At 44.9% G+C, this 25,032-nt stretch overlaps 1 protein-coding gene across 6 annotated transcripts in view; it reads left to right on the top strand.

Annotated features, from left to right (window-relative positions):
- Positions 1-25,032, top strand: part of Mrvi1 (murine retrovirus integration site 1 homolog) — a 137,019-nt gene that overhangs the window by 102,471 nt on the left and 9,516 nt on the right. For all 6 annotated transcript variants that reach the window (XM_031387878.1, XM_031387876.1, XM_031387875.1 and 3 more), the window contains 7 exons: positions 623-653; positions 3,056-3,196; positions 3,847-3,978; positions 7,143-7,284; positions 14,707-14,756; positions 15,250-15,357; positions 17,459-17,523. In XM_031387878.1, the coding sequence (XP_031243738.1) occupies positions 623-653; positions 3,056-3,196; positions 3,847-3,978; positions 7,143-7,284; positions 14,707-14,756; positions 15,250-15,357; positions 17,459-17,523 (669 nt within the window). The remainder of the gene's footprint in view (positions 1-622; positions 654-3,055; positions 3,197-3,846; positions 3,979-7,142; positions 7,285-14,706; positions 14,757-15,249; positions 15,358-17,458; positions 17,524-25,032) is intronic.

The following is a 25,032-nucleotide window of genomic DNA, read 5'->3' as shown; positions in this document are numbered from 1 at the left end:
TCCAGGACGCACACATACGCACATCACACAGATACTAAAATCCAAGTGCTCAAGACCTTGTATAAAATGGCACAATGCTTATATATGTCTCTACAACCCTCCAACACTTTTAATAATCTCTACTTGTTGTATAATATCCAATATAGTGTAAATTCCATATAAATAGGTGGTGTTCTCTGTTGCTTAGAGAATATGGCCAAAAGAAGTCTGGAAAGAAAATTCTATATATATTCAGTGTGTTTTAAAGTTTTCAATATGTGGGTGGGTTAAAGAAATATAGGACATGTGGCTGAGAAAGCTGACTGTATTTGCACACACAGTACACATGTGTTCATGCATATATATGTGTATGTATGAACATGTATATATATATGGCTTATACAATATAGATGCTATTATTCTGATTTTACATATGAGCAAACTGGAACTTAGTGGGATTGTAGTGGTTGTTCTTGGGTGCTGACCCCAACGTCTAATATTCTCCTCTATTAAGGTCAGTGGTCACAGATGACAGGGAGGACAAACAAGACAGTATCTTTTCATTTTACCAGCTCTGCTCACTCCTCTTCTGGAAGTGCATGGCCTGTTAGTGCATTTACCTGTACTTTTTTCTTCTTCACAGTGCCCCTCCACTCACTGAAAAGGAAGTTGAGGTAAGTGGCTCACAGGCTCTATGACATGTACTGACTGTCTCTGATGACATGCATACACACATTCCTTCCTCCACCCTGTGGCCCTAATGTTTTTATACAAGAGTGAAAACAGTGGCTGAGGGATGTTCTGGATATATGTTCCTGGCCACTATTGAGTTTCCCAAGCCTGCCTCCATTCATTTTGACAAATCTGGTCAGAGGTAAGAAGGTTGCTGGAGCTGCCACCTTCAAAGACTGTTGATCTCCCTTGATGGGTGAGCTTCCAATACAAACTTAGCCAGGAGACTTTACAAATATACCAATTTATTTCAAAATTTTAAAATGTGGCCATGTTTCAAACTTCAGACTTTGGCATGGAGAACAAAGGTACTTGCCTCCTGAGAATTTGGGTTGCAAGAAGGCTCACTCAGCCGACAGTGTGAAAGCTCTTGGCCTTCCCTGATTTGACCTCCTTGTCCCAATGCTGGGTGATGGGTGAGCTGAGAATTTTCATTCTGGTGAAGGGACAGATGGACAAGAATGTAGCAAAGCTGAGTCAGGGAGGGTTGGAGAAGTGGAGCAGATGAGCAAGGGATTATAGACAACCTGAGACAACTATTCCACACCCTATCAAGTAACACGATACCCTTGAAGCAGACATTACCACTGCAGCACATTCACGGCTCTCACCCCCATGCAGCTGATCTCCTCGGAGCTAAGCAAAGTAGGTAGAGCAAGGCTTAAAGCAGAAGAGAAGCTGGGCAATAAAACAGCTCACCCAAGCTCCCAGACTCAGGGGTTAACAATATTGAGTTGGATACAAATATTCCAACTGGTCTCAGGACCCTTCGTGTCAGGTATAGAGAGCTAAGCATTGAGAACTGCTCATAGACAGAAGCTGGGTAGGAGAGAGAATCCTCATCAATGGGCTGTCATTTATGGGAGATCATGCCAGCTCAATGCCAGGTCCTGTTCTCAGATGTGTACTAACATAGCCATCAGCATGGCAGAAGTAAAACAGACTTGGGAATCAGATATTCTAAGGCCAAGTCCTCGCTCTGCTATTCATGTGTCGCCTTGAACAAGTTAATGATGCCTCTAGTCTTGGTCTATTCACCTGTAAAATGGGTGTTAAGTGTCCTCACTCCAGAGAGTTGTTGTGGGATTAAATGTAGCAAGGTTTACAATTCACAATCCTGATAGTCAGCAAGGGGTCATTTTCAATAGAACCACCCTTCTCATCTAGGAGGAGTTCTTGTTTGGAGATAACTGCCATTGGCCATGTTAGATGAACGTAAGAAGCCAGGTGGGGTCAGTGACCAGAGTATGAAGTGGTGAGACGGCTTAGTGAGTAACAGCAAGTCTGACAACATCATGACCACAGTAGACAGAACCAACTCCTGGAAGCTGTTCTCTGACCTCTGCATGCATGCTGTTCACACACACACACACACACACACACACACACACACACACACACACACACACACACACGGAAGAAAGACAGCTGCTCCCACTTGCTTCAGGCAGGGCAGATGAAGCAACTGGAACACCTCCCTCCCTCCCTTCTTATTTCTCGTGTGGAGTCCACTTGTCTATTTTTCCTCCTCAGTAGTTATGTGCTACGGTGAGTGGTAACTCCACATCTGATCACCTGCACCTTTAAAAAGTTCATCCTTGCGGGGCTGGAGATGGCTCAGTAGTTAAGAGCACTGGCTGCTCTTTGAGAGGACCTGGGCTCAATTCCCAGAACCAACATGGTGGCTCTCATTCCAGGAAATCCAACTCTCTCTTCTGGCCTCTGCACTTGTGCTGTGCAGGCATACATGCAGGCAAAACATCCATACACACATAAACTTTTAAAAATAAAAAAAAAAATCATTCCTGTATGACATGCTTCATTTTGGACTGGAACATTTTGGATCCATACCTGATCTTGTCTAATCTCTGGGAAGTTACTTAAAGGTGACGTAGAAATTTGAGGTAACAGGGTTAGAAATGGAAGTTTGCTGTAAGTTCACAAGTCTGCTGCTGAGCTGGCACATCTCAGATATGGAGGTTTGATGCAGACCTCCCAAATCCCGCCTGCAATAAGTTCCAGTGTGAGTCCAAACTGCTTACACAGCTCTGGCCTAGGCCTCTCTCAACCCAAACACGGGCACTCTTGATTTAGGGAAAGGCAGAATGCTAATGTCTCATAGTTACATTTGGCCTCTGGTCCTGGGAAAGACCTTGCCTGGATCTCAAGGGTTGCCATTTGTCCATTTTGGTGTGTTTCACTGTCAAAGGAAGTTCATCTGCACATGGGGGCCTTGGGGACTAGTTCCCAGTAAAAGGGCTTGAGCTAGATAGAATCCCACCTGCAGCCTTGCTGGCAGCAGTGACTCCTCCCAGCACCTCTACCGCACTCTTGTTCCCAACAGAACGTGTTTGTACAACTGTCCTTGGCCTTTAGAAATGACAGCTACACCTTGGAGTCTAGAATTAACCAGGCTGAAAGGGAACGCAACTTGACGGAGGAGAACACTGAGAAGGAACTGGAAAACTTCAAAGCCTCCATTACGGTAATTGAAGAGCAACAGTCTCTAAGGGTCGGGCCCATTTCTCTCACTAGAAAAGTAGTCTCCAGGAATGAGAAGGGATCCAAGACCCAGTCTTCCTCAAAGGGCTGGGAGGGACTGAGGCAGAGGTCCCGACGGCTTGGAATCAGGTGCCCTGGCAGCTCCTTAGGAGGGGGATGGTTGGCTTAGACATGACTCTTTTCAGGCCAGCCAGATGTAGTGTGTCTCCATTGGGCTTCTCCTGTATCTGGAAGACACCACACCATGGCCTGGGCTTGTCTCATGAAAATGAGTTCAGGGTTGGTATGCTTTCTTAGTCAGCTCAAGCTATTATAATACATTAACATAGGCTGGTGGTTTAAACAACAAACACATTGTTTCCCTTAGCTCTGGGGACTAGAAGGCCAAGCTCTGGGTTCCAGCATGGTCAGGTCCACACTGAGGCTATAATGAGACTGACAACCTCTCATCATTGCCTGTCATGGTAGAAAGAAAGAGAAAGTTCTGTGGCCCCTAATGTATGAGCAGCAATCCCATTGGTAAGGGCCTCACCCTAGTGACCTAGTCACTTCCCGAGGGCCCATCCCCCTACCAAAATTAGGGTTAGGCTCTCAGTTTGAGGACTCTGGATGATGCTCCTTGTTGTCCCTCAGTCCTCAGCAAACATCTGGTACCACTGCGAACACCGGGAGACCTATCAGAAGCTTCTGGAAGACATTGCCGTCTTGCATCGTCTGGCTGCCCGCCTCTCCAGCCGGGCTGAAGTGGTGGGTGCTGTACGTCAGGTGAGCCCCACAGCACTTGGTCTTGCTGGCTGGCACTGTTCTACTTGTAGTAATTAGCACCATGACACAAACAGGGGCAAGGAGAGTGTCTTAGTTAGAGTTTAACTGCTGTGAACAGACACCATGACCAAGGCAACTCTTGTAAAAACAACATTTAATTGGGCTTACAGCTTCAGAGGTTTAGTCCATTATCATCAAGGCAGGCATAGTGTGGAAGGAGCTGAGAGTTCTACATCTTCATCTGAAGGCTGCTAGCAGAATACTAGCTTCCAGGCAGCTAGGATGAGGGCTTTAAAGCCCCACACCTATAGTGACACACCTATTTCAACAAGGCCACACCTTCTAATAGTGCTACTCCCTGGGCCAAGAATATGCAACCATAACAGAGAGGTGCCACCTCTTGATGACTGATTTAGGCCAGGCATTCTATATAGGTTGTTGAGATATTCCAATATATTTGGTGCCAACTAAACCTTTGAATTATTCCTTCAGAAATTGTTTTCAGTGGACATTGACACTTGAGGTAGACTGTGTACCACCTTTCTTAGAGCTGATCTACAGTAGTTAAGTTAGAGAATTCCCTGAAGAAGGCTGTTGAGCTTTTCCTGTGTGTTTTGTAAGTGTATGTGACTGGGGAGCCTCTCCCTCTTCAATGTTCTCACAGAACACATGCTCAGCTTCTACTGAACCAGCGTTGGGCACAGGAAAAAGTGCTGTTTCATTTAATATACCCGGTAACCCTACAAAGTGGCCCCTGTACCCCATCTCTACCCCCAGTGAAGGTGAATATTCTCAGAAAGATATAGCTTCTAGTTGGTGGAAAATCCAAAATAATCCAAATGTTTTGGGTGCCTCCATTATGTCACAAGTAGAAAACAACCAATTTTCTGTGACAAGACACAGTCAAAATCCACCAAAAATGTACAAACATATCTGTGGGCCACATGTACCACATATACCACAATAAGGTATATGTGAAACAGAATGCCTATATATATATACATATACATATGTATATACATGCAATATTCCCAAAACCTGACAAAATGCCAAACGTTTTTAGTAGGCATTCTGGGTCAGGGATACTGAAGTTATTCTAGCATTAGTGAGTGAGTGGCAGAGCCAGGTGCTGGCCCAGGTCAGACTCCCCTCCTTGGCTACTTTGAAGCTACTTTGGCCACTTAAAGCACATAAAGCCTCCACACAAGTGCCCACTGCCGGAGTTCCCTTCCAGGCTCTGTCCCTCATTTACACAGTGGCTCTCACAGCTCTCCACATGTGAGTGTGCTGGGCTATAAACTAGAGTTGCTCATGGTGTCTGCCATGTAGGTCTGACAAAATTCACGGAAAGCACATAAATGTTCTGTTCCCTGCGGCCCCCATTCCTGTTGTACTGCTTGTGAATGAATGTGCAGAGGCTATAGCTGTAAGCACTGTCTGCGGAATGAAAGGTGGTCAAACCACGGGGCTGACCCACCCTTGTGTCTTTCTGGAGAAAGGGTGGCTGACTCAGCATTGTGACCTAGGAAGTGGCCCAGCAGGGACCACCACCACCAGAAGGATGCTAGGGAAGAGGTGGGTCTCAGTCCCACATGGCAGTGGGACATTAATAGGGAAATCCCTCTAGGATAGACAGGGCCTAAGATGGGTCCTCTTCTGGACTCTAGGGAGTATGGAAAAAGAAAAACCCCATCTCTGTCGTATGTAACCCTTCCAAATATATTTCTAGTTCTCCATGTTATTGATTCTGCCTTGACTCTTCTTTTCTTTATTTGTACTTGTTTGTTTTTAAATTTTTATGTGTTTTTATATATGTGTGGGTATTTTGCCTACATGTATATCTATCTATGCACCATGTGCATACCTGGCACCAACAAAAGCTAGAGGGCATCAGATCCCCTGGGACTGGAGTTACAGTTAGTTATGAACTGCCATGTGGTTGCTAGGAACTAAACCCAAATGCCCAGGAAGAGCAGCCAGTACTCTTAGCCACTGAGTCATCTCTCTAGTCCTTGCTTATTTACTTTCAGGCAGAGTTTAACAAGTATAGTCTGGCCTCAAATTCATGATCCTCTTGCCTTGACTACCTGAGTGCTAAGATACAGACATGCACCGCCATACCTGGCTTGTATCCTTCATAATGTGACCCCCACCCTGCCTTGTGGTCTCCACCCTGCCTTATGGTCTCCCACCCTGCCTTGTGCCCCTTCACCCCCATCTTTTGTGTCTCAGCTCTTGCTCTCTTCCCTACTTCCTCTGGACCAGCTTAGACACTTGCTTCCTGTAGCTCTCACTCCATAAGTCTTTTTTGTTTGGTTGGTTGGTTGGTTTGGTTTTTTCAAAACAGGGTTTCTCTGTGTAGCCCTGGCTGTCCTGGAACTCACTCTGTAGACCAGGCTGGCCTTGAACTCCGCTTGCCTCTGCCTCCCAAGTGCCGGGATTAAAGACATGCACCACCACTGCCCAGCTACAAGTCTTATTCACATCTGTCCTGTCTCCGTTCATGACTCAATCATCCCTCACTTTACCATGATCAGTAATTTCTCTTTTTCTGCACAGTGAGTCAAGATTCCTTCATCTAGCACATTAAGTCGTTCATTACCCAGCCCTAGGGAGCTTCTCCCCAGCAAACTCGCAGCTTATTGATCTTTTCTCTGAAGCAGGAGTTCATATAAAAGTGCTGTGCTGACTTGTAGAAGCCCTGGGATGTGTTCCATGTCCCAGCATAGTATGGAATGGTGCCCGCTTTCATTCTAAAGGATTGCTATCTGGAGGATAAATCTTCTCATCTAAGTCCTGTGAGGAACTGCCCCGGCTCTGGCCTTGAAGTTTAATGGCCTTGGGCCTTTGTCTATTCCACCCATGTCCATGTGCCTATACCCCACATCGGTGACTTCAGGCCACATGCAGAAAGCTATCCTCATCTACTCTCTCCCAGAGTAAATCAATCCCTTCCTTCTCCTACCTTTTACAGCCCTTGGCTGTGTCTTTCTTCTCCCAGGACATGACACCTCTCAGCCCAATGCCACAGACAACAAACTCTCAGGATCTGATCCTGTCTGATGAGGGTCCCTGCAGCCTTTTGATTTTGGCTGAGCTCCGAGCAGTGTAGCTGGTGCCTTTCTTCAGCTCTCCCCATGCACCTGTGCCCTCGTTCCCTACAGGAAAAGCGCATGTCAAAGGCCACGGAAGTGATGATGCAGTATGTGGAGAATCTGAAGAGAACGTATGAGAAGGACCATGCTGAGCTCATGGAATTTAAGAAACTCGCAAATCAGAATTCCAGTCGCAGCTGTGGGCCCTCTGGTAAGAACCAGGCTCCTGTCCTCTTTGTGAGGTCAGGTCCCCCATGGCTTGGGCCTCAGAGATCAGGACAGCTCAGGGGTTTTATCTGGTTGGTTGAAACCCCTCCACCTCTGCCCAGAGCCACTCATGGGGGCCTTTACAGCCACTGCTCCAGTGAGGATGGGGTCCTGGAATCAGAAACATAAAAGGTACCAAGGGTCTCCCAACTCTTGGTGATTAACCAAGGTGGCAGATGCCAAACATACTCTGTGATTTCCACGCCCCTCGGGAGTCCCCCTTTGGACATCACATGTTAAGAAATTGGGCCTTATTCTAGAAAGCATGAAGGATCCAAGGCTTTCCATCAGGGATGCATGACCATTGAAGTGCCTCACTCTCAGGCGTAGTACATCACTTACATAACTGGAGCAAATCAGCATCCCTAGTCCCAGCAGGCCTCAAACTCATGAGACTGCTTATTTCATTGTGTCCAGCAGAAATGTTTAAGCATTTCAGTCAAAGGATAGTTAATTGTTCCAGTCACCCAAAAGAGCAGAACCAGAGGACATTCTGTATTTGTGAGAATATTGCAACAATCCAGGGCAGGGTTGGAGTCTGAGCAGTGGGGCAGAACAAAGGCCTAAGCTAAGTGAGTGAGCTATTCCTGTGACAAATAGCAGATACGTAGTAAGACACATGCTTCAGTGACTCTTTCCTTAATGTTTTAGAAGTTCTATGCAAATTGGTGTAAGAAGAAAGAGAAGGGCCCACCTGAGTCTGCTCAAGGAAGTCAAGGATGGAGACTTCCAGGGAGGTCATCTCTGCAGGGTTTTAAAGTAAAACAAGGAGGAGGAGGAAGAGGAGGAGGAGGAGGAGGAGGAGGAGGAGAAAACCAGCTTCCAGGTGGAGAAAGCAGTGTGTGTAAAGATCTGAGGGTGGGGGGAGCAGGAGGAAACAACCTATGTGACACAGGTTGCAGTGCTGGGGTGATGTTGAGAGGCTGAACGTAAACCTTGGCAGATCAAGACTACCTTCCAGGCCATACTAGCAACTATGCCTTTGACCTGTAGGAACAGGGAGTCAATGGGAAGCATGACACAGGACATATCCATACTTTATGTTTGTGCTACTCTGACTTCAGCGAGCACCGTGTGTTTGCAGAGTATCAAAGCTGAAGTACGGAAAGATGAGCTCAGAGGCTCTTGCTCAGTCCAGGAGGAAGATGACAGTGCATGGACTGGAATCCCTCCCTGGGTGCTGCCAGGACTGTAAGTCTGGTCCAGGAGGCTGCTAGCTGGAGCAAACAGCTTGTCACATCAGGAACTCCTGCGGAATGCAAACATCCGTGTTACCAAGAACAGGAGGAGGGAAAGTATAACAGACCGAAACCCTTTATAAACAGGAGGTTCCACAAGCTTCCTGGGGATATCAGTGAGACTTGCCAGAGTCCAAAGGCCATGTACACGTGCTCGGGGCTGTCTGCTTAGATCTCGGCAGCCAGGTTCCCCAGCCACAGGGATCTGGGCCCCTAACAAACTGCTCTCTGCTACAAATGGGGAGTGGATTCCAAGAAAATCCTAGCATGTTCGGGTAATTATTTCTGTACAAGGCTCATGTCTCCTGCAAACCAATGTACCTGAATTTTGTGGATGAAGTGATTGTCATCACAGTGGAATCATATAATCCTAACACCTGGGAGGCAAAGACGGGATTACTGTGAGTTTCAGGCCAGCTTGGACCATAGGACAAGAGCCTGTCTAAAACAAAACCCAAAATGTTCTATGGGAGAATCAGTTACTCAGGGGTCTCACTCGTCCATTCTGAGATCCTTTTTTGAGCACTTTTGTTATGCCCCACATGACATAGCCCCAGTCCTAGTGCTACAACAAAAGGAAGGAGACTTCTTGGGCTGGGGAGATGGCTCAGTGGGCAAAGTGCTCGCCATGTAAGCATGAGGCCCTGAATTCAGATCCCTGGCTCCTGTGTGCAAAGCTGGTTACAGCCACACAGATCTGTTCCTGCAGTGCTGAGGAGGAGGAGGTAGGTAGGCCCTGAAGCTTGCTGACTAGCTAGTCTAGAGAATGGTGAACTCCAAGGTCAGTGAGGGCCCTGTCTCAGAAGATACAGTGGAGAGCAATAAAGGGAGGCGCTCTGGCTTCTGTAGGCACATTCTTCCTCACACACACATGCATGTTCATACACCACACCCACCCACAGGAAATACAGCAAGCAGATTCATGGAGTGAGATGGGCTCCGTAGAGTCCCACGATCCAGTCTGGGGGCTGGGAAAGTGCCAGCCAGAGCAAAGGGTGTCAAGAGCCAAGTCTTCTAAAGAATAATGGCTGAAGATATCTGGTCCCACTTTAGTTTTTCCAAGCTCTTCCTCCGCCGTGGCTGCTGCAGAGATGAGCATTGGTGAATCTAGGTCAGCAGGTGTGTCTGTGTGATATGCCATGACCATTCTCTAACAGTGTCTTTTTTTTTCATGTGCATTAGTGTCAAATCCCATGGAACTGGAGTTACAGACAGGTGTTAGATGCCATACGGGTGCTGGGCATTGAAGCTGGCTCCTCTGGAAGAGGAGCCAGTGCTCTTAATCACTAAGATATCTCTCTAGTCCCAAACAGCATATTTTTTTTTTTAAAAAAAGCCTTTACATGACTTCTGGCGGTTTGTCTATGGCTGAGTCTTCAAAGACTGTAGTGAAATAAAATATCCCTGATTAAAAAAAATAAGTTGCTCATAAAGACCACATTTTTGGAACATGCAACATACTGATTATCTGCATTTTGGATTATTTTCCTTGAACAAACTTCTAGAAATATAAATACTAGTAGAAAGAGGGGGGACTATTTGTAGAGGGAAAGGAGACCAGTGAGCAAGAGACAGGAGGGCAGTGAGGTGGGCAGATATGAGCCAGTACAATGACATGCATGTGTGAAATGTTATAATAAAATATATTCTTTAATTTGCTAACTAAAAAGCTAATGAAATTAAAATGTTACTAGATTAGGGAAAGTAAATATTTATAAATAAATTATTTTCAAGTAATTCATTGACATAGTCATTTAGTGGGTTATGCTAGTGGTTGAGATTTGCTATACACTGACCACCAAACTTGTTCTCTCTTCTGAAATATATTTATAATTTTATAAACATAAATTGCTTTATCTCATAGTTTTGATTCACAGTTTGATGTCCTTCCTTGCATTTGTTAGACATTTATACTTCTATTTTATAAATTCTCTGGTTATCCCCAGCTGCAAGATTGGAAATGTATTTGAACTCTTCACACATAGAGAATTTTTTTTCTGGTTCTGCTTTTTGGAGTGACTAGAAGACTTAAAAATCCTTTATCCAAAATGCTTAAACTTCCTGCTGGACAAAATAAAGCAAGGCGTCTGAAAGAACAGCTGAACCCACAAGAAGGGAGTGGAAACAGCCAGAACCAAGAAGAGAACTGAAACCACGACGACCCTGCAGCTTGCTGGAGCCAGAGCCGCCCTGCTTATCCACAACTGTTTGCCTCAGTACTGTGAGAGCAACCTTTGAGCCCTGGTGCCAGCATGGACCATGAGCTCCATGTGCACTAGAAGCTAAGACCGTCTGGGGACTGTGCCTTGAGACAATCTCTGCAAGGAATAAAAAGCCTCCCTCACCAGCCATCAGAGAAGTAAATATGGAAGCTTGCCTCTTTCACCCTGTACCCTGGGAGGAAACAAAATACTTTCTCCTTCCTCATAGAGAAAGTACATGAATGACGGCTGCAGTGGTGTAATCTGGGGAGAATTGGAAAGAACAGCGGGAGGAGGTCTCCAGGAGCACAGTCAGCCACTGTGGAGAGGCACACCCTGCATCAGCACACACAGTGCATATACACAGCGTAACAGTCCACCATGAACACAAATCATTAGGCCCACCAAATATAAGATTGCACCTCCGAACGTCAGATAGTCAAGTAATCAGAATTTTTAAATCAGCAGAAACATGGAAAAGCAGATGGAAAACACAGGATCAAATAATAGTTATGACAGAATTAGAACTCTGCAAAACAAGAAGTCAGGGGTGAGGGAGACTTGGTATGTGTGATAGCCGTGGGAGAGGAGGTTTCTCAGTATTCTGAATTCCTCGCCTCTGTATTATTTTCCATCCCCCAGAGCAGTGGTCCTCTACCTTACTAATGCAGCTTCCTTTCATAGGGTTCCTCATGTCATAGTGACCCCCAACCATAAAATTATTTTCATTGCTATTTTACAACTGTAATTTTCTACTGTTATGAATCAGAACATGAATATCTGATATATAAGATATCTGATATGCAACCCCTTGAAGGTTGGTTGATCCCCAAAGGGGTCTTGACCACGGTTGAGCAAACCTTCCCTAGAAGGTATGGTGGATGGCGTTGTGGATGAGCTAAGTCACATCTGGCCTGAACCCCATAAGAACTAGTGTGCAGGTGACCCTGGTTTTCTTCCTGCTGATCCGATGAGCACCACCCTTCCAGAGTATTAACCTCTTCATCTTGACTGGAAGATTTGAAAGAGTTACCTGAAATGCAGTCGGATGGATACAGTGGTTAAAACATGAAAGAAGGTTTTTGAGACACAGGGTATGGGGGAGAGCCTACAATCCTTTTGCCACATTGTCCATAATGGGGAAATTAGGTACAGAAAACTTTCAAAGAAATAACCTAGCATCTTCCACAGCTGAAGAAAGACACAAATCACTGGATTCAGCAGTGTAGTGAAGTCTATCAGGGAAAAACTACAATCTACACAAAATGCAAATGTCAAAAAAGATAAAATACAGAGTGAAGAGACGGCCTGGTGGGTGCAAACATGGGAACCAGAGTTTGGATCCCCAGCACCTGCACAAAACTCAAGCATGGTGGTGCACACCTGTAACTCCAGCTCTAAGGAATTTGAGGCAGGCAAATCCCAGGACCTCTCTGACCAGCCAGTCTAGCTGAAGGAGCAAGATCCAGCTTCAGTAAGAAGCCTTGTCTCAAAAACTAAGATAGATAGAGAAAAAATGTTGACCTCTGGCCTGTTTAAGCATGAACACACACATATTCACACACATGTTCAGGTGAGTACATCACAGACACAAAGGAAAGGAGAGGAGAGGAGAAGGGAGAAGAGGAGAGAGGAAAGGAAAGGGAAGGAAAGGAAAGGAAAGGAAAAGATAAGTGAAGATCTTAAAAGTAATGAGAAGAACATTTGTAAATAGATGACAATTCTCAAGACCAACAACAGCACCAGAATGCAGTGGTCTGGCCCCTCAAAGAACTGAGAGGAAATAAAGGGTGGTCATATAAGGCTTAGGGCTGGGGATAACTGTAAGAAAGGGGTCTTTTCATAGGCCCCTGCTGAAAGGACAATTAAAAAATATACAAGGGTTGTTGGAGGAATTGGATCTCAGATCGGCAGTATACAAGGTAGAATGGTGATCAAGGATATTCATAAGTATGTGGGTGGAGCCAAACAAGCATCCAGGAAGCAGATTGGATGAATAACACATAACTAGGGATACACAGGGTGACATAAAAATGGTGACTAGCCCTCTAAGGTTAGCGAGAGTTATTGTTTTGAGTTCTATTTAGGAAAAGCCTGGAGATCTTGATTAATTTTAAATGTATTTTTTGGTTGCAAGCCTAGCCTTTAGTAGCAGAGCCCTCTTTCCAGCTCCAATTTTAACTTTAAAGCCAAGTAATATCAGAAGTTAAAGCCATGTTTTAAAGATTAGAACTAGGATGGATAGTTTCTCAACAAATATGTAGAGTGGGAAAGAAATTAGAAAATAATCAAGTACAAGTAGATAAGAATGGATCAATTTGCATTCTTCTACATGCCGACTGCCACTTGAGGCCAGCACCGTTTGTTGAATATGTTGTCTTTTTTCCACTGGATGGTTTTGGCTTCTTTGTCAAAGATCAAGTGACCATAGGTGTGTGGGTTTATTTCTGGATCTGGCTCTGCCAGCATCTGACCATTACAGATGCAGATGCTTGCAGTCAACCAGTGGACTGAGCCTAGGGACTGCAATGGAGGAGTTAGAGGAAGGACTGAAAGAGCTGAAGGGGTTTGCAACCCCATAGGAAGAACAACAGTATCAACTAACCAGAATCCCCCCACCCCACCCCCTGAGGTACTAGGGACTATACCACCAGCCAAAGAGTACACATGGAAGAATACGTGGCTCCAGCTGTATATGTAGCAGAGGATTGCCTTATCTGGCATCAGTGGGAGGGGAGGCCCTTGGTCCTGTGGAGGCTTGATGCTCCAGTGTAGGGAAATACTAGGGCAGTGACACAGGATTAGGTGGGTGAGTGGGGGAGCACCCTCATAGAGGCAGGGGGAGGGAATGGGATAGGGGTTTGTGGAGGAGAAACTGGGAAGGGAAACAATATTTGAAATATAAACAAATAAAATAACCAATAAAAAATTGTAAAAAAAAAAAGTGATGTGGTGAATCTCACACCTATTTTCTTCTGTTGGTGCCTACTATAGATTATTTAATCAAGTAATAAATCAAGGTGAATAAAGTATAGAAAATGAAATGACATAAATAAATACAACTATGTTAATGGTCACAAGAAATATAGACAATGTGAAGCTGTTGGTTGACCAAGATCCTCAGGTTAAAAAAACAAAACAAAACAAAAATATATAGCTATATGCTTTTCAAGGGTCATACTTAAAATATGAGGCTATGGAGGACAGACAGATATACAGGCTCCAGGATGCTGGTGAGACTGAACCAAACCCAACTGACCTTGATGATAATATTGAACAAATCATATTTGAAAATATATTTAAAGGGTCAAGATTTACATTTTTGAAAAATGAGAACACTTTCCGCGTATCCAGTTGTTTTCTGGTCGTGCTCTCATGCAGGTGTTGAACACTGGATATGAATTGTGTCATTTGAGATACCTGATAAAGGAGAAAAAGTTCTCAAAGTGGAAGCCTCTTTTATCCAGAGTCATGGTGTAGGTAACACACTGAAATGACCTCTCTTAGTGAATTTTCACTCTTAACATCACATCCTCCTGTTTATAGTGTCACCAACTGTCCCTCCTTTGAGTGAATACGGAATGAGTTGGAATGCTTCAAGTTTGCAGAGTCCTATTCACATACCATCCTGAGTGATCCCAGAGACACTTCAAATGAAGCCCAGAAACCCAAGATGGGGGATTCTTGTAGTGTCTGGCGGAGTTAGAATAAATGTTTAGTCAAGATGGTTGGTCCCCTTGCTACAGATGATTTTTGTAGAGGGTGAAGCATCAGACAATGAAGGATCCCCAGTGCCTAGATTTCTGAGCCATTCCTACAAGGCCATTTATGACCCATGCATAGCTTAGCTTAATTTCTCCCCGTCTGGTCCTGTTGGTCCCCAACCTGAAACTCACACCAACTTTCTTCTGTTGTTTCCTACTATAGAAGACGGGGTTCCTCGCACGACTCGATCTATGTCCCTCACGATGGGAAAGGTATGCATGGCTGAGAAACTCCAATACTCCCAGAAGAAACATATCAGAAGTTTTCATGGTCACCCAAGTGGTCATTCACTCTTGGACGTATGGGTACCAGCATGGTATTCAGCTTTCACACTTGCTCACATGGCCTCTGACACCCCATCTTTCTTATTCAGGTGTAGTCTTCCCAGCCCTTCATTAACTTAATGTGAAATGATGCATACACTTCAGCTTTGCCATAGACAGTTTCTATACACTATCTAGGATGCTACTCAGAGAATGGAGTCTCAAAATGTAAAATGGGGCTGTGTTGAGAGATCACTCATGACCAACAGAAAACTTGGGTCAGCTTTGATTCACTCTTCCCACACTGATTCCTAACATCATCCTACACCCAAACCAAATTACCTATTGAGTGTTAGAAGTCAACAAGCTTTCCTAATTCCCTCAGAACCAAGACTGTTGTTCTTCTCAAGGCAGGAGGCCTAAACCACTTCTCTTCCCACAGAACATGCCCCGCCGGAGGGTCAGCGTTGCTGTGGTTCCCAAGTTTAATGCCCTGAACCTGCCTGGCCAAGCCCCGAGCTCTTCATCCATGCCCTCCCTCCCAGCTCTGGTGAGTATGGTGTTGCCCGCCCTTTCCACCTTTCCCTCACATGACTACTATGGAGAGGTCGTAGATGGGGACAAGGTCAGCAGGGACAGGACATTTCCAGCATACAATATAGAGAGAGTGCCACAAAGCAGCCCAGTGTAATCTTTCTCACGGTTCTGGGAAGAGATCTCTCTGCTCTCAAGCAAAGCACAGACGGCTTAGGAAGTATAACACATGAGCAGCTACCTCTTTGAACAAAACCGTAATTCTTTAAGGAGGGTATGATTTTTTTTTTTTAAAAGCACCTTCGAGGCATACAGTGGGAGTTTTGTCAGATATAGATGAGGTAAAACTGATTGCAGAGCTGGAGTTCATGAACTGGGTCTTATCCTGTCCTAAATCACTACACCATTGTTTCCAACAATGAAATCCTGAAAGTAGTCCACTGCTTATCAACAGAAAACTGGCAGCAAACTGTAAATATCATCATAAAGAATTTCTGTAGAGTTATCACCCATGATTTATTGAGAGGAAATAGCCATTTCTATATAAAATAAACACACATATTAGAGCATATGTAATATAATTCTGTTTTGTACTTTTTAAAATGTACTTTAAAAAATAGAAGTTCATGAAAGAAAGCATGTGAAATTTAATTTTTATGTTGTAATAAGATATCTTCACAAAGATAAAGTTAGGGAGTAAAGGGTTTATTTGGCTTACAATTTCAGACTATCATCCATCCATAAAGGTATATAAAGGCAGGGACTCAGCCATCAATCACATCCAAAATGGGCTGGGTCTTCTTACTTTAATTAGAAACCCCCCACAAGCCAAGCTAATCTGGACCATTCCTCAATTGAGTCTGTCTTCCCAGGTGACTGTAGGCTGTGGCAAGTTGATAATTAAAAATTAATCATCACAATAATGGTTATTTCTGGACAATGATAAAACAAATCATTTAAATTTTCTTTATTTTTAAATATTTCTACAGGGTATAAAAAGAAAGGCAGAGAAAAATGTCCATTTCATTCTAGATGAAGACAATTTCAATATATAAGAAAATCTTTTCTACACCTAAAGTTTTTGTGAATCTAGTGACTTCTTTCTAAAAATTTTAAACACCAGTGATTTCTCTAATCATTGTGCATTCTAGCACAGCTGTACAGAGAGAGGTTCAGTGTGAAAGAAACTAGTCAAGTCACTTTGAGCTCCATGTACCCATAGCTAGCAACCATGGTTAAATTTCTTTTACCTTATAAGTATTTTGTCTGTGAAATGAACTTAAACTCCCAAATCACCAATAAAAAGAAACTTGAAGGTCCTGCAGAAATGGCTCAGCAGTTAGGAGCACTGGCTACTCTTCCAAAGGACCAAGGGTCAATCCCCAGCACCCACATGGCAGCTCACAACCATCTGTATCTCCAGTCCCAGGGGATCCAGCACCCTAATATGGCCTCCAAGTTCAATGCAAGTTTATGGTACATAGACATGCATTCAGACACATAAAATTTTTTTAAACTAAAAAAAAAAAATTCTTTGAAGAGTCTAAAAAAGGCAACAGATCTTTTCATACATACGTGGTTTCTAAATGTATACCTTTACATGAGGGGTTGACAATGAGACCTACACTTTAAAATCACAAAGTTTGCATTGAAACCACCCTGATCATGGGTCCCACCCCAGAATTCTGGATTGGACCAGTACTGTGTACCCCACTGTGGGTGATTTTTGCATGGGCACAGAGTAGAAAGTCTATGTTTCGACCATACCCACTGCAGCAGACGAGCATGGGGCCCCTTGTAATTTCACAGAAACATTTGCCAGCTTGAGCCGGTTGTGACATTAGGCACCTCCTGAGGTTTATGCTTGGAACCCAGTACCTGTGGGAGCAGTAGTGCCTGTGAGTCTGTCCCAAGGATTCTAAACCCGCACTGGGTGGGAGGCCTTCTGGTCCTCAGGAAATAGGACAGGGGAACACTGCTGGCTCCCTGCTAGGCTGGGTCCTCAGAATGCAGACTGAAAAGCTATGGGGGGAGAGAAGAAGGGAGACTCACAGGCCCTCCCCAGCATCACCTGAGGCCTGGCTGCTTCACTCATCCTCAGTCCTGTTTCCATCCAGTCTGAATCGACCAACGGGAGAAGCAGCATCTCTGTCTCCCCAGCACTGCCTGCACTTTTGGAAAAGTAAGTTTCTCTGTTTTCCACTTAATATTGGGGAATCCTTAAAGAAAACCTCTGACAACAAAAAAATGAAATAGAAAGAAACTTAAGTTCTCGGGGGAAGTGAATAGTTCTCTGAGACCTGCCAAGGTTTCAGATCTCATGTGTAAAAGTCTTGGACCAGGAAGATACTATAGCTGAGGCCAACTACACCCCCCCCCCCAAGAGCCTCTGAGAGGTAGAAAGCCTCCTCATTAGTGGGGGTTCCTTGGGGAATACACACACACACACACACACACACACACACACACACACACACGCCCCAATTCAACAGGTCTTAGATAGAAAGTCCAGGGTGTGCTGCTCCAGTGTGGCAGGGTTCTATCTCTCTGGTTCCTGTGACTCTGGCCACTTCATGGTGATGCCATTATCAGGCTTTTAGTGAATGGCTGCTAGTTTCTGGAATCCTAGATAAGACCATAGGTAGAGGAAGAGGAATACATTCCTTCTATTTGGGAATAGAATCACTATTTGGATTTAAACTATTGTAGAGGGGGCAAAGATCCCCAAAGCACAATAATTTTGGGAAAGTGGGAAGGAAGAAGACACACTAGCTCCCTGAGTCTGGTTTCCCCAGGCCTCCATGCAATTTTCAGGTCATCTCCTGCTAAGCCAGAGCATTAAGGCCGTTCCTCTGTGATGGGGGGAGCTTACAGCTTACATTTTGAACTTTTTTATTTGCTTCTTGGGAAGCATCTAGATTACAGCTTCCACCTCTCAGGGCTTTCTTTAGAGGAGTGTAGACCTTATTTCTTCTTCTTTACCTTGAAGTGGCTTTTGTTTTCTGTTGTTGGTAGAAGGCTTTGTGTTGCCTGGCTGGCTGGGAATGTGAATGCTGGCCTCTGTCAGTTCAGAGAAGCTCGGAAACTCTCTGCCTCAAGACTCAGCCTGTGTTCCTCACTCTCAGGATGTGTGTGACTGCCAAGTTCCCACTAAGGACCCCTCTGGTTGCTGTCAACATTTGCCCAGTATTTACATCCTTTTGGCACCTAGTCCTTTCTTTATATCATGGAGTGTACCCTCTTCTTTCCTCTCGCTTCCTGATCACTCCAGGAAAACTGTCAAGAGAGGACAACAAATGAGTCATGAAACAAAAGTATCTAAGGTTACAAATCTTACCACATAGAGCCACGATGCCTAATTCATGGCCTCTGAACCTACCGAGAAGTGATCACTTATACTCTCTGAAATTCTGTCAGCCTTCACTTTGGGCTTACAAGTCCACTTTAGAGCATTTCCATCAAGGGCCTCTTCCCAACTCTATGCCTACAGACCCAGGCGAAACAGAAGCTCTAGGTCCCTGCTCTCCTTGATAGACTCTCATTCAGGACTAATGTTCAGGCTAGCTGAATATTCATGGCCAAGGCACTGGGAAGTATTAAGCACTTGAGATGTCCTTGGTAGGAGAATCTGCACAACAGTACCAAACCTGCAGAGTAACTGAATGAGGATAAGGGATGGTGCTACCATTCACAGGTTTGGAGTCAGGAGCTAAAAGGCCCAAGTGAGACTCAGAGATGAGCCGGAGGTTCCCAGGAGGCAGTTTGTAACTCCCTCTTAGGCTAACTCGAAATTGCCATTGGCCATGTATACACTGTGCACTCCGCTCCTGGAAATATATCCAGCTGCAAAGAGGGCGGGGAGGTCTAATGGAAGAGAGACTCCAGAGACTCCAAATAATAGCAGCTCCTCCCTATGGACTTAGAAAAGATGCTAACTTGCTTTTTTCTCCAAATGCTTAGGACTGGAAGCATCATAGATTCCCCCAAACAGCCAATCATGAAACAATTTGCAAGTGAATATGAATTAATGTCTCCTTTTCTTATATGCAGATGCCACCTACTCTAGTTTGCCTAGTCATGTTGAAGAGAAATAATGTGCCATGATTTAACAGACATTCACAGTTGCATTGAGCTTCACGTTAAATGATTCCCCATTTCCTAAGTATTCCAGATAAGGGAGTAAACTGGCTAGGCACGTGATAGGACGGTTGAGTAGCCTGTGGCCAGTCCACAGTACAGAGCAGCTGACATACTGTCTATTTCATATGAGCTTAGAGCGTTGAGTTTTGCTCTTGCAGGCCATCTCATAACAAACCATCTTCATCTTGTCAAACGTCTAGAGATATGTACATATGGCTAGAGAGAGGTTTTTAGTTACCCTTAAAGAGGCACAGAGGAGGAGCTGCATGTCTGTGGTCTTTTATTCTTTCATTCTTTTGACAAGTGCTCTCGAGTCAGCCTCGTGGAATCTTCTCAAGGAATACCAGTCTAGTGGGAAAGTCGGACGGGAAGCAGCCTATTATTCCATGGTGTGATGAATGTTGTCATAAGGAAGTGTGGTTGCTAAGGGACCAACACATGAGAAAATGTGCCCCTAACCCTGTGTGGGTGTAAGAAGGGTCATGGCTCAGAAAATATTTCCCCCTAAGAATCCACTTTTAAAGTTAAACCTGAAGGATAAGTCATTAACTAGGTGAATAGGAGATGAGTAGCATTTCGAGGTAGCAGTGAATTCAATGAACGATGTTGGTGATGGTGATGACAAGTCATGCTATCAGCTATAACTCAGTATCTGTATGCCAGACACCTTTTGTCCTAATTCCTGTTCATTTCTTGTTAACCCGGCCAAGGATCTTGTCTTAGTTAGGGTTTTACTGCTGTGACAGACACCATGACCAAGGCAAGTCTTATAAAGGACAACATTTAATTGGGGATGGCTTACAGGTTCAGAGGTTCAGTCCATTTTCATCAAGGTGGAAGCATGGTAGCCTCTAGGCAGGCATGGTGCAGGCAGGACGGCAGGACTGAGAGTTCTACATCTTCATCTGAAGGCTCCTAGCAGAATATTGGCTTCTAGGAAGCTAGGACAAAGCCCACATCCACAGTGACACACCTACTCCAACAAGGCTGCACCTACTCCAACAGGGCCATACCCTCTAATAGTGCCACTACAAACCATCACAAACCTCATGAGGTGGATACATTATCAACCTTATCTGTCTTATCGATGAGAAAGATGATGCCCAGTGATACACTCCCTGACCATGGCTCATGCTCTTAACCTCCTAATAGAAAAACAGAACATCATTGTGACTACATAGGAAAGGGTGAAAAAGAGAAGTCTTTGGGGGAGAACCAGTAAGTAGGTGGGTATGGAGCATAGGACAGAGCAGGAGATGAGAGGGTGTATGTAGGAGCACTCACCAAGGGACAGTAAAACTGGGATGTGGGAGTGTTAGCAGATTAGTCTCATGAACAGGCCACAATGCTAGCATGTCACAGTGCTGTGTTAGCTATGGTTTTTAAAAACCATTGTCGTCTGTGCTTTTGAAGCAACAAGGTCAGTAAATCTGTAGAGCAAACAATCTATCCCCTTATTGTTTATATTCTGGAGAAAAGTATACCCCAGGATAATTATTACCCAAGAATCTGGGGTTGGGTGTGAGGGAGTAAAGAACGGCCCCATGACTCAGGTCTTCTGACTTGGGTTCATCAAAGGAAGCCACTGAACTGAGATGGTTTAGCAGCACTTCTGAGCCCAAGAGGCAAGACCTGCATTTTATAAAGGCTTGAATACTGTTCACCAGTAAATGGACACAATTGGCTTGGCTCACGATTTACTTTGAACAAACAGACCTCAAGGTGACTGAGAACTGAGCACAGTGATAAAAAACAGCCACAGTTTAATGAACACCCCAGAAAGAAGGCACAGGGTGAGGATGAATGCTAAAGTCCACCCAGTGATCTCTGGGGAGGGCACAGCTTGTGCTCAACTCTCATTTACAGAGCTCAGTATGGATTCTCTTAGCCCTAGCCAAGTTCTAGGTTCTATGGAAGTCCTCACTTACAGATAGGATCTGTCTTCTTACTAACCTCATATGCAAGGATCGGGCACATCATTGAGGGGTTGGAGGAACAAAAGAACTTCAGTCTGCACCAGACACCTTTCAAACATAGGCCACTCCATTGACCAAAGCCTCAGGGAGGGGACAGGCTGGTGTGAAAACATTCTCCTTTTGTTTGGGAAGTATGGTGACAGACCCAGTTTAGCCACCTGGTCCGGGAGACAGTAGAACATCAGCAAAGGTCCCACAGTGAAGGAGGATTTGAGCAGAGTCTTTTTATTTTATTTTTGGTTTTTGAGACAGGGTTTCCCTACTTAGCCCTGGCTGTCCTGGAACTCACTCTGTAGACCAGGCTGGCCTCGAACTCAGAAATCCACCTGCTTCTGCCTCCCAAGGACTGGGATACAAGGCATGTGCCACCACCACCCGGCTTGAGCCTAGTCTTAAAGATACACCAGGAAAAACTTCCAGGTAGTCAGAGAAGACACTTAGGAAACTCCAAGCTTGGTCTAAAAATCAGAAAGTAACATTTGCATTATCACCGTATTTGTCCCAGCTTCCTGCTTGGTGTGAAACCAAGGCTTTCCCAGCCTCTTGTACTTGAAGCAGTCTGTGGAGGAAGGAACATTGCTGGCTATGGGAATGTGGTGGGAACGGCTTCATTCAGCAGATGCCTTGGACCTTACACAGCAGGCAGAGCCCCAGAAGAGAAGTGACAGAGGGTCAAGGAAGAATGCTCCTCTTGACAGGAAGTTAGCGGACCCAAGAGAACAGCTCAACCAACATCAGTAGTGTGAGTGTAGGCAACTATGGAATTGTTTCTTATCCACCAGGAAGGAATTCCTCACAAGGACAGTGACTACAACAGTTGAAGCATGGGTCAGCATCAACCTGCAGCAGGGCTAGATTTAAGTCTTCCCACACACAAATTGTTACTAGAGTTAAGGTCTGTGCCCTGGCAGCCCTAACAAGTCAGGCTCAACCACCTACCCTCAACCAGCCAACTAAAAGGGCCAAATTAATAGTAGAAAGCAAAAAAAAGGATTTATTCAGTACAGCTATATTGGGAATTGAAACAGAGATCCAGTGACCCTCAACCCAGTATATATTCAGGGTCCTGACAGAATTGGGTTTAAGTAGAGGCCCAGAGGTCCACATAACTCAACAGTTCTGGTCAAGGTGTGCTTCCTCCCATCATTGGCCTACCAGTCTCAGCTCCACTTGGTGACCCCGCAAATTGCCTGCCTTTTTTCAGGAGACAAATTTTGCCTCTGGCTGGCCTAGGCTTCTAATCTTTTCTTCTGCTAGCATGCGATTCCAGAGGAGATTTTTACTTTCTTGGGGAATATTGTTTCAATAGTCTGATAGCCAAGGGGAAGATACGGGCATTTTCTATTAGAATATCCTCATTCCTGCCAGGCAAGTGGGGCTACAATCTTGTACAACCCAGGCTGGTTAGTTAGAGTCTCTAAACCTGGAGTTTAATCTAGGTCTGTCTCCGGCAAGTTCTCTTCATACCCGTCTAGCTTTAAGGACTGTAACATGGGCAGCTATAGAGAAAAGAAGCTAAAGGTGTGAAGGCCGAATTTCACTTCTAACATAGGAATCTACTTCGGAAATAGCAACCGTCCCTGCCCTTGACTCTAACTGTGTTTTTCTTCACTTGCTCCAGTCAGTGGACAGATCGGAAACTGCACGTCAGCAAAGGTCTCAGGAAAGGGAGCGGAGAGTACAATTTGCAGGAGGAGAAATGTTATGCATAGCTGGTATTTTTAGAGCATTATCTTCCTTGTTCATGATGGGTTTTGGTTTCCAGCCTAATGAAACATATGTTTTCAAGGTCTGAAGGAAAGCTAAGAGATAGGAAGCTGAGGCCAAGAGCAGGAAGGGCGCTGAAGGCTCGGACCCTGCCTAAGAAAAAGCAGTGTCCCTTAGCTCCCTGCTGGGAAGCTCAGCTTACAGAGTTTGCCTTCTTTCTGGGCTCCTCCATGATTAGGGGCACCAAGATGGCTGCAGAGTGCATCTGTAGGGAAGGTGTGTCTCTTAGGCTGCTTCCTCTGAACGTTCATTCCCATTCATTCATTAGACAGGTTCCCAGCATGCCCAACCGTCCTGAGAGGATTGGCTAGTGTGCTTATTTTCCTACTATTCTACATGGTGCTTGTACTTCCTGCTGTTTCTCGGCCCTCTCAGATCCCTGTCCTCTCACGCTCTGAAGAAGACCTGGCATTGCCCTTACAAACAACATATCAGCTTTGTCACCAGGTTGGAGGAGATCATGTTTGTCAGGTCTCCACCCCACTGTCCTCGCTTCTACTTTTTGTCCCAATTAAGGAGAGGTTTCTCTTACTTTTCTTTTCTTTTTTTGTTTTTGTTTTTTTGAGACAGAGTTTCTCTATGTAGCCCTGGCTGTCCTGGAACTCACTCTGTAGACCAGGCTAGCCTCGAACTCAGAAATCTGCCTGCCTCTGCCTCCCAAGTGCCACCACTGTCCCGCTTCTCTTACTTTCCTAAGGTCTCAATTGCTTTAGTTAAAGGCAGTGTCCCCTTGGCCACCTTCTCTCATCCCCTCTGCTGGACCCTTTCTCCCTGTGCTTGAATTTGCCTGCACCCTAGAGCCACTTATTCAGCTGAGCAGCTCAGCCAGTCACTCCCTGCTCCCCTCCCCTCTGTACTCAAACTGTGGCTGTGCATTTCTTACTTCCCTTTCTTCATTGAGCCCGTTCATCCATTGTCTCAAGGCTCCTTGTGAGTCCTGCATATCATACTCCCCAGGGACACAGAGTTTCAGAAGACACAGTGGACACAGTGAGCCCTCTCCCTGACCCCTAAGCCTCCCCACTCTTCTTGCTTGCACCCATCTCTCTACCTGCTACTTCTGTCCTTTCATCTTGCTCCTCTCTCCTGATGCTCTCCCTTAAGCCACTATCTGTTCTTTATGTTCCTACAACTATGAAACGACTATCTCTAGCCAAGAACTCATCTCTGCCTCACTTGGGCATCTCCAACTATCCACCCAACATCTGTTCTTGGACATCTCATATGCATGGCAATTGATTCTGCTCCAAACTTAGCTTCTGCCATATTGACCGTTCTCAGCAACTAGGGTCTCCCAGCATCCCTTGCACCTCAAAGTCTATTTACCTTCCATTTCTTGCCTCAGATGATCTCTGCATACATATTTCATCTCTGAGGCTTCAATTTCAGCACCTCCAAGAACTCTTTTATGACCATCCACTCTTTGTGACCATCTTCTCCTTGTCATTTTCTGTCACTGAATAGTTTCTTTCATAAATATTATAATTCATAATTAATATCACTACCTTTTCCTTTTGCAAAACTCTACATTAGAAAAAAGGATGTTTCTCCCTTCCTTCTTACAATCCATATCATCTTGTACCTGTAATGTTCTCATACCCAATGCATAGTTGATAGAATAAGTGAAAGTCATGCGATACAGGACAGCCTATGCTGTCTCTGTCTATATCCTTATGGCAGTGCTCTGTTGCCTGTGACACTTGCCTGTGACGCTTGCCTGTCCACTCACAGCACTTCCTCAAATAAGCATAAAGTTGGATTTGGTGACATAAGGCTAAAGAAGCCGATGTAGGGTCTGCCTCCTCAGT

This window comes from Mastomys coucha, unplaced genomic scaffold (assembly GCF_008632895.1).
Source record: "Mastomys coucha isolate ucsf_1 unplaced genomic scaffold, UCSF_Mcou_1 pScaffold21, whole genome shotgun sequence".
NCBI lineage: Eukaryota > Metazoa > Chordata > Mammalia > Rodentia > Muridae > Mastomys > Mastomys coucha.
The sequence above is the reverse complement of the archived record's forward strand: the minus strand, read 5'-3'. Positions and strand labels throughout refer to the sequence as shown.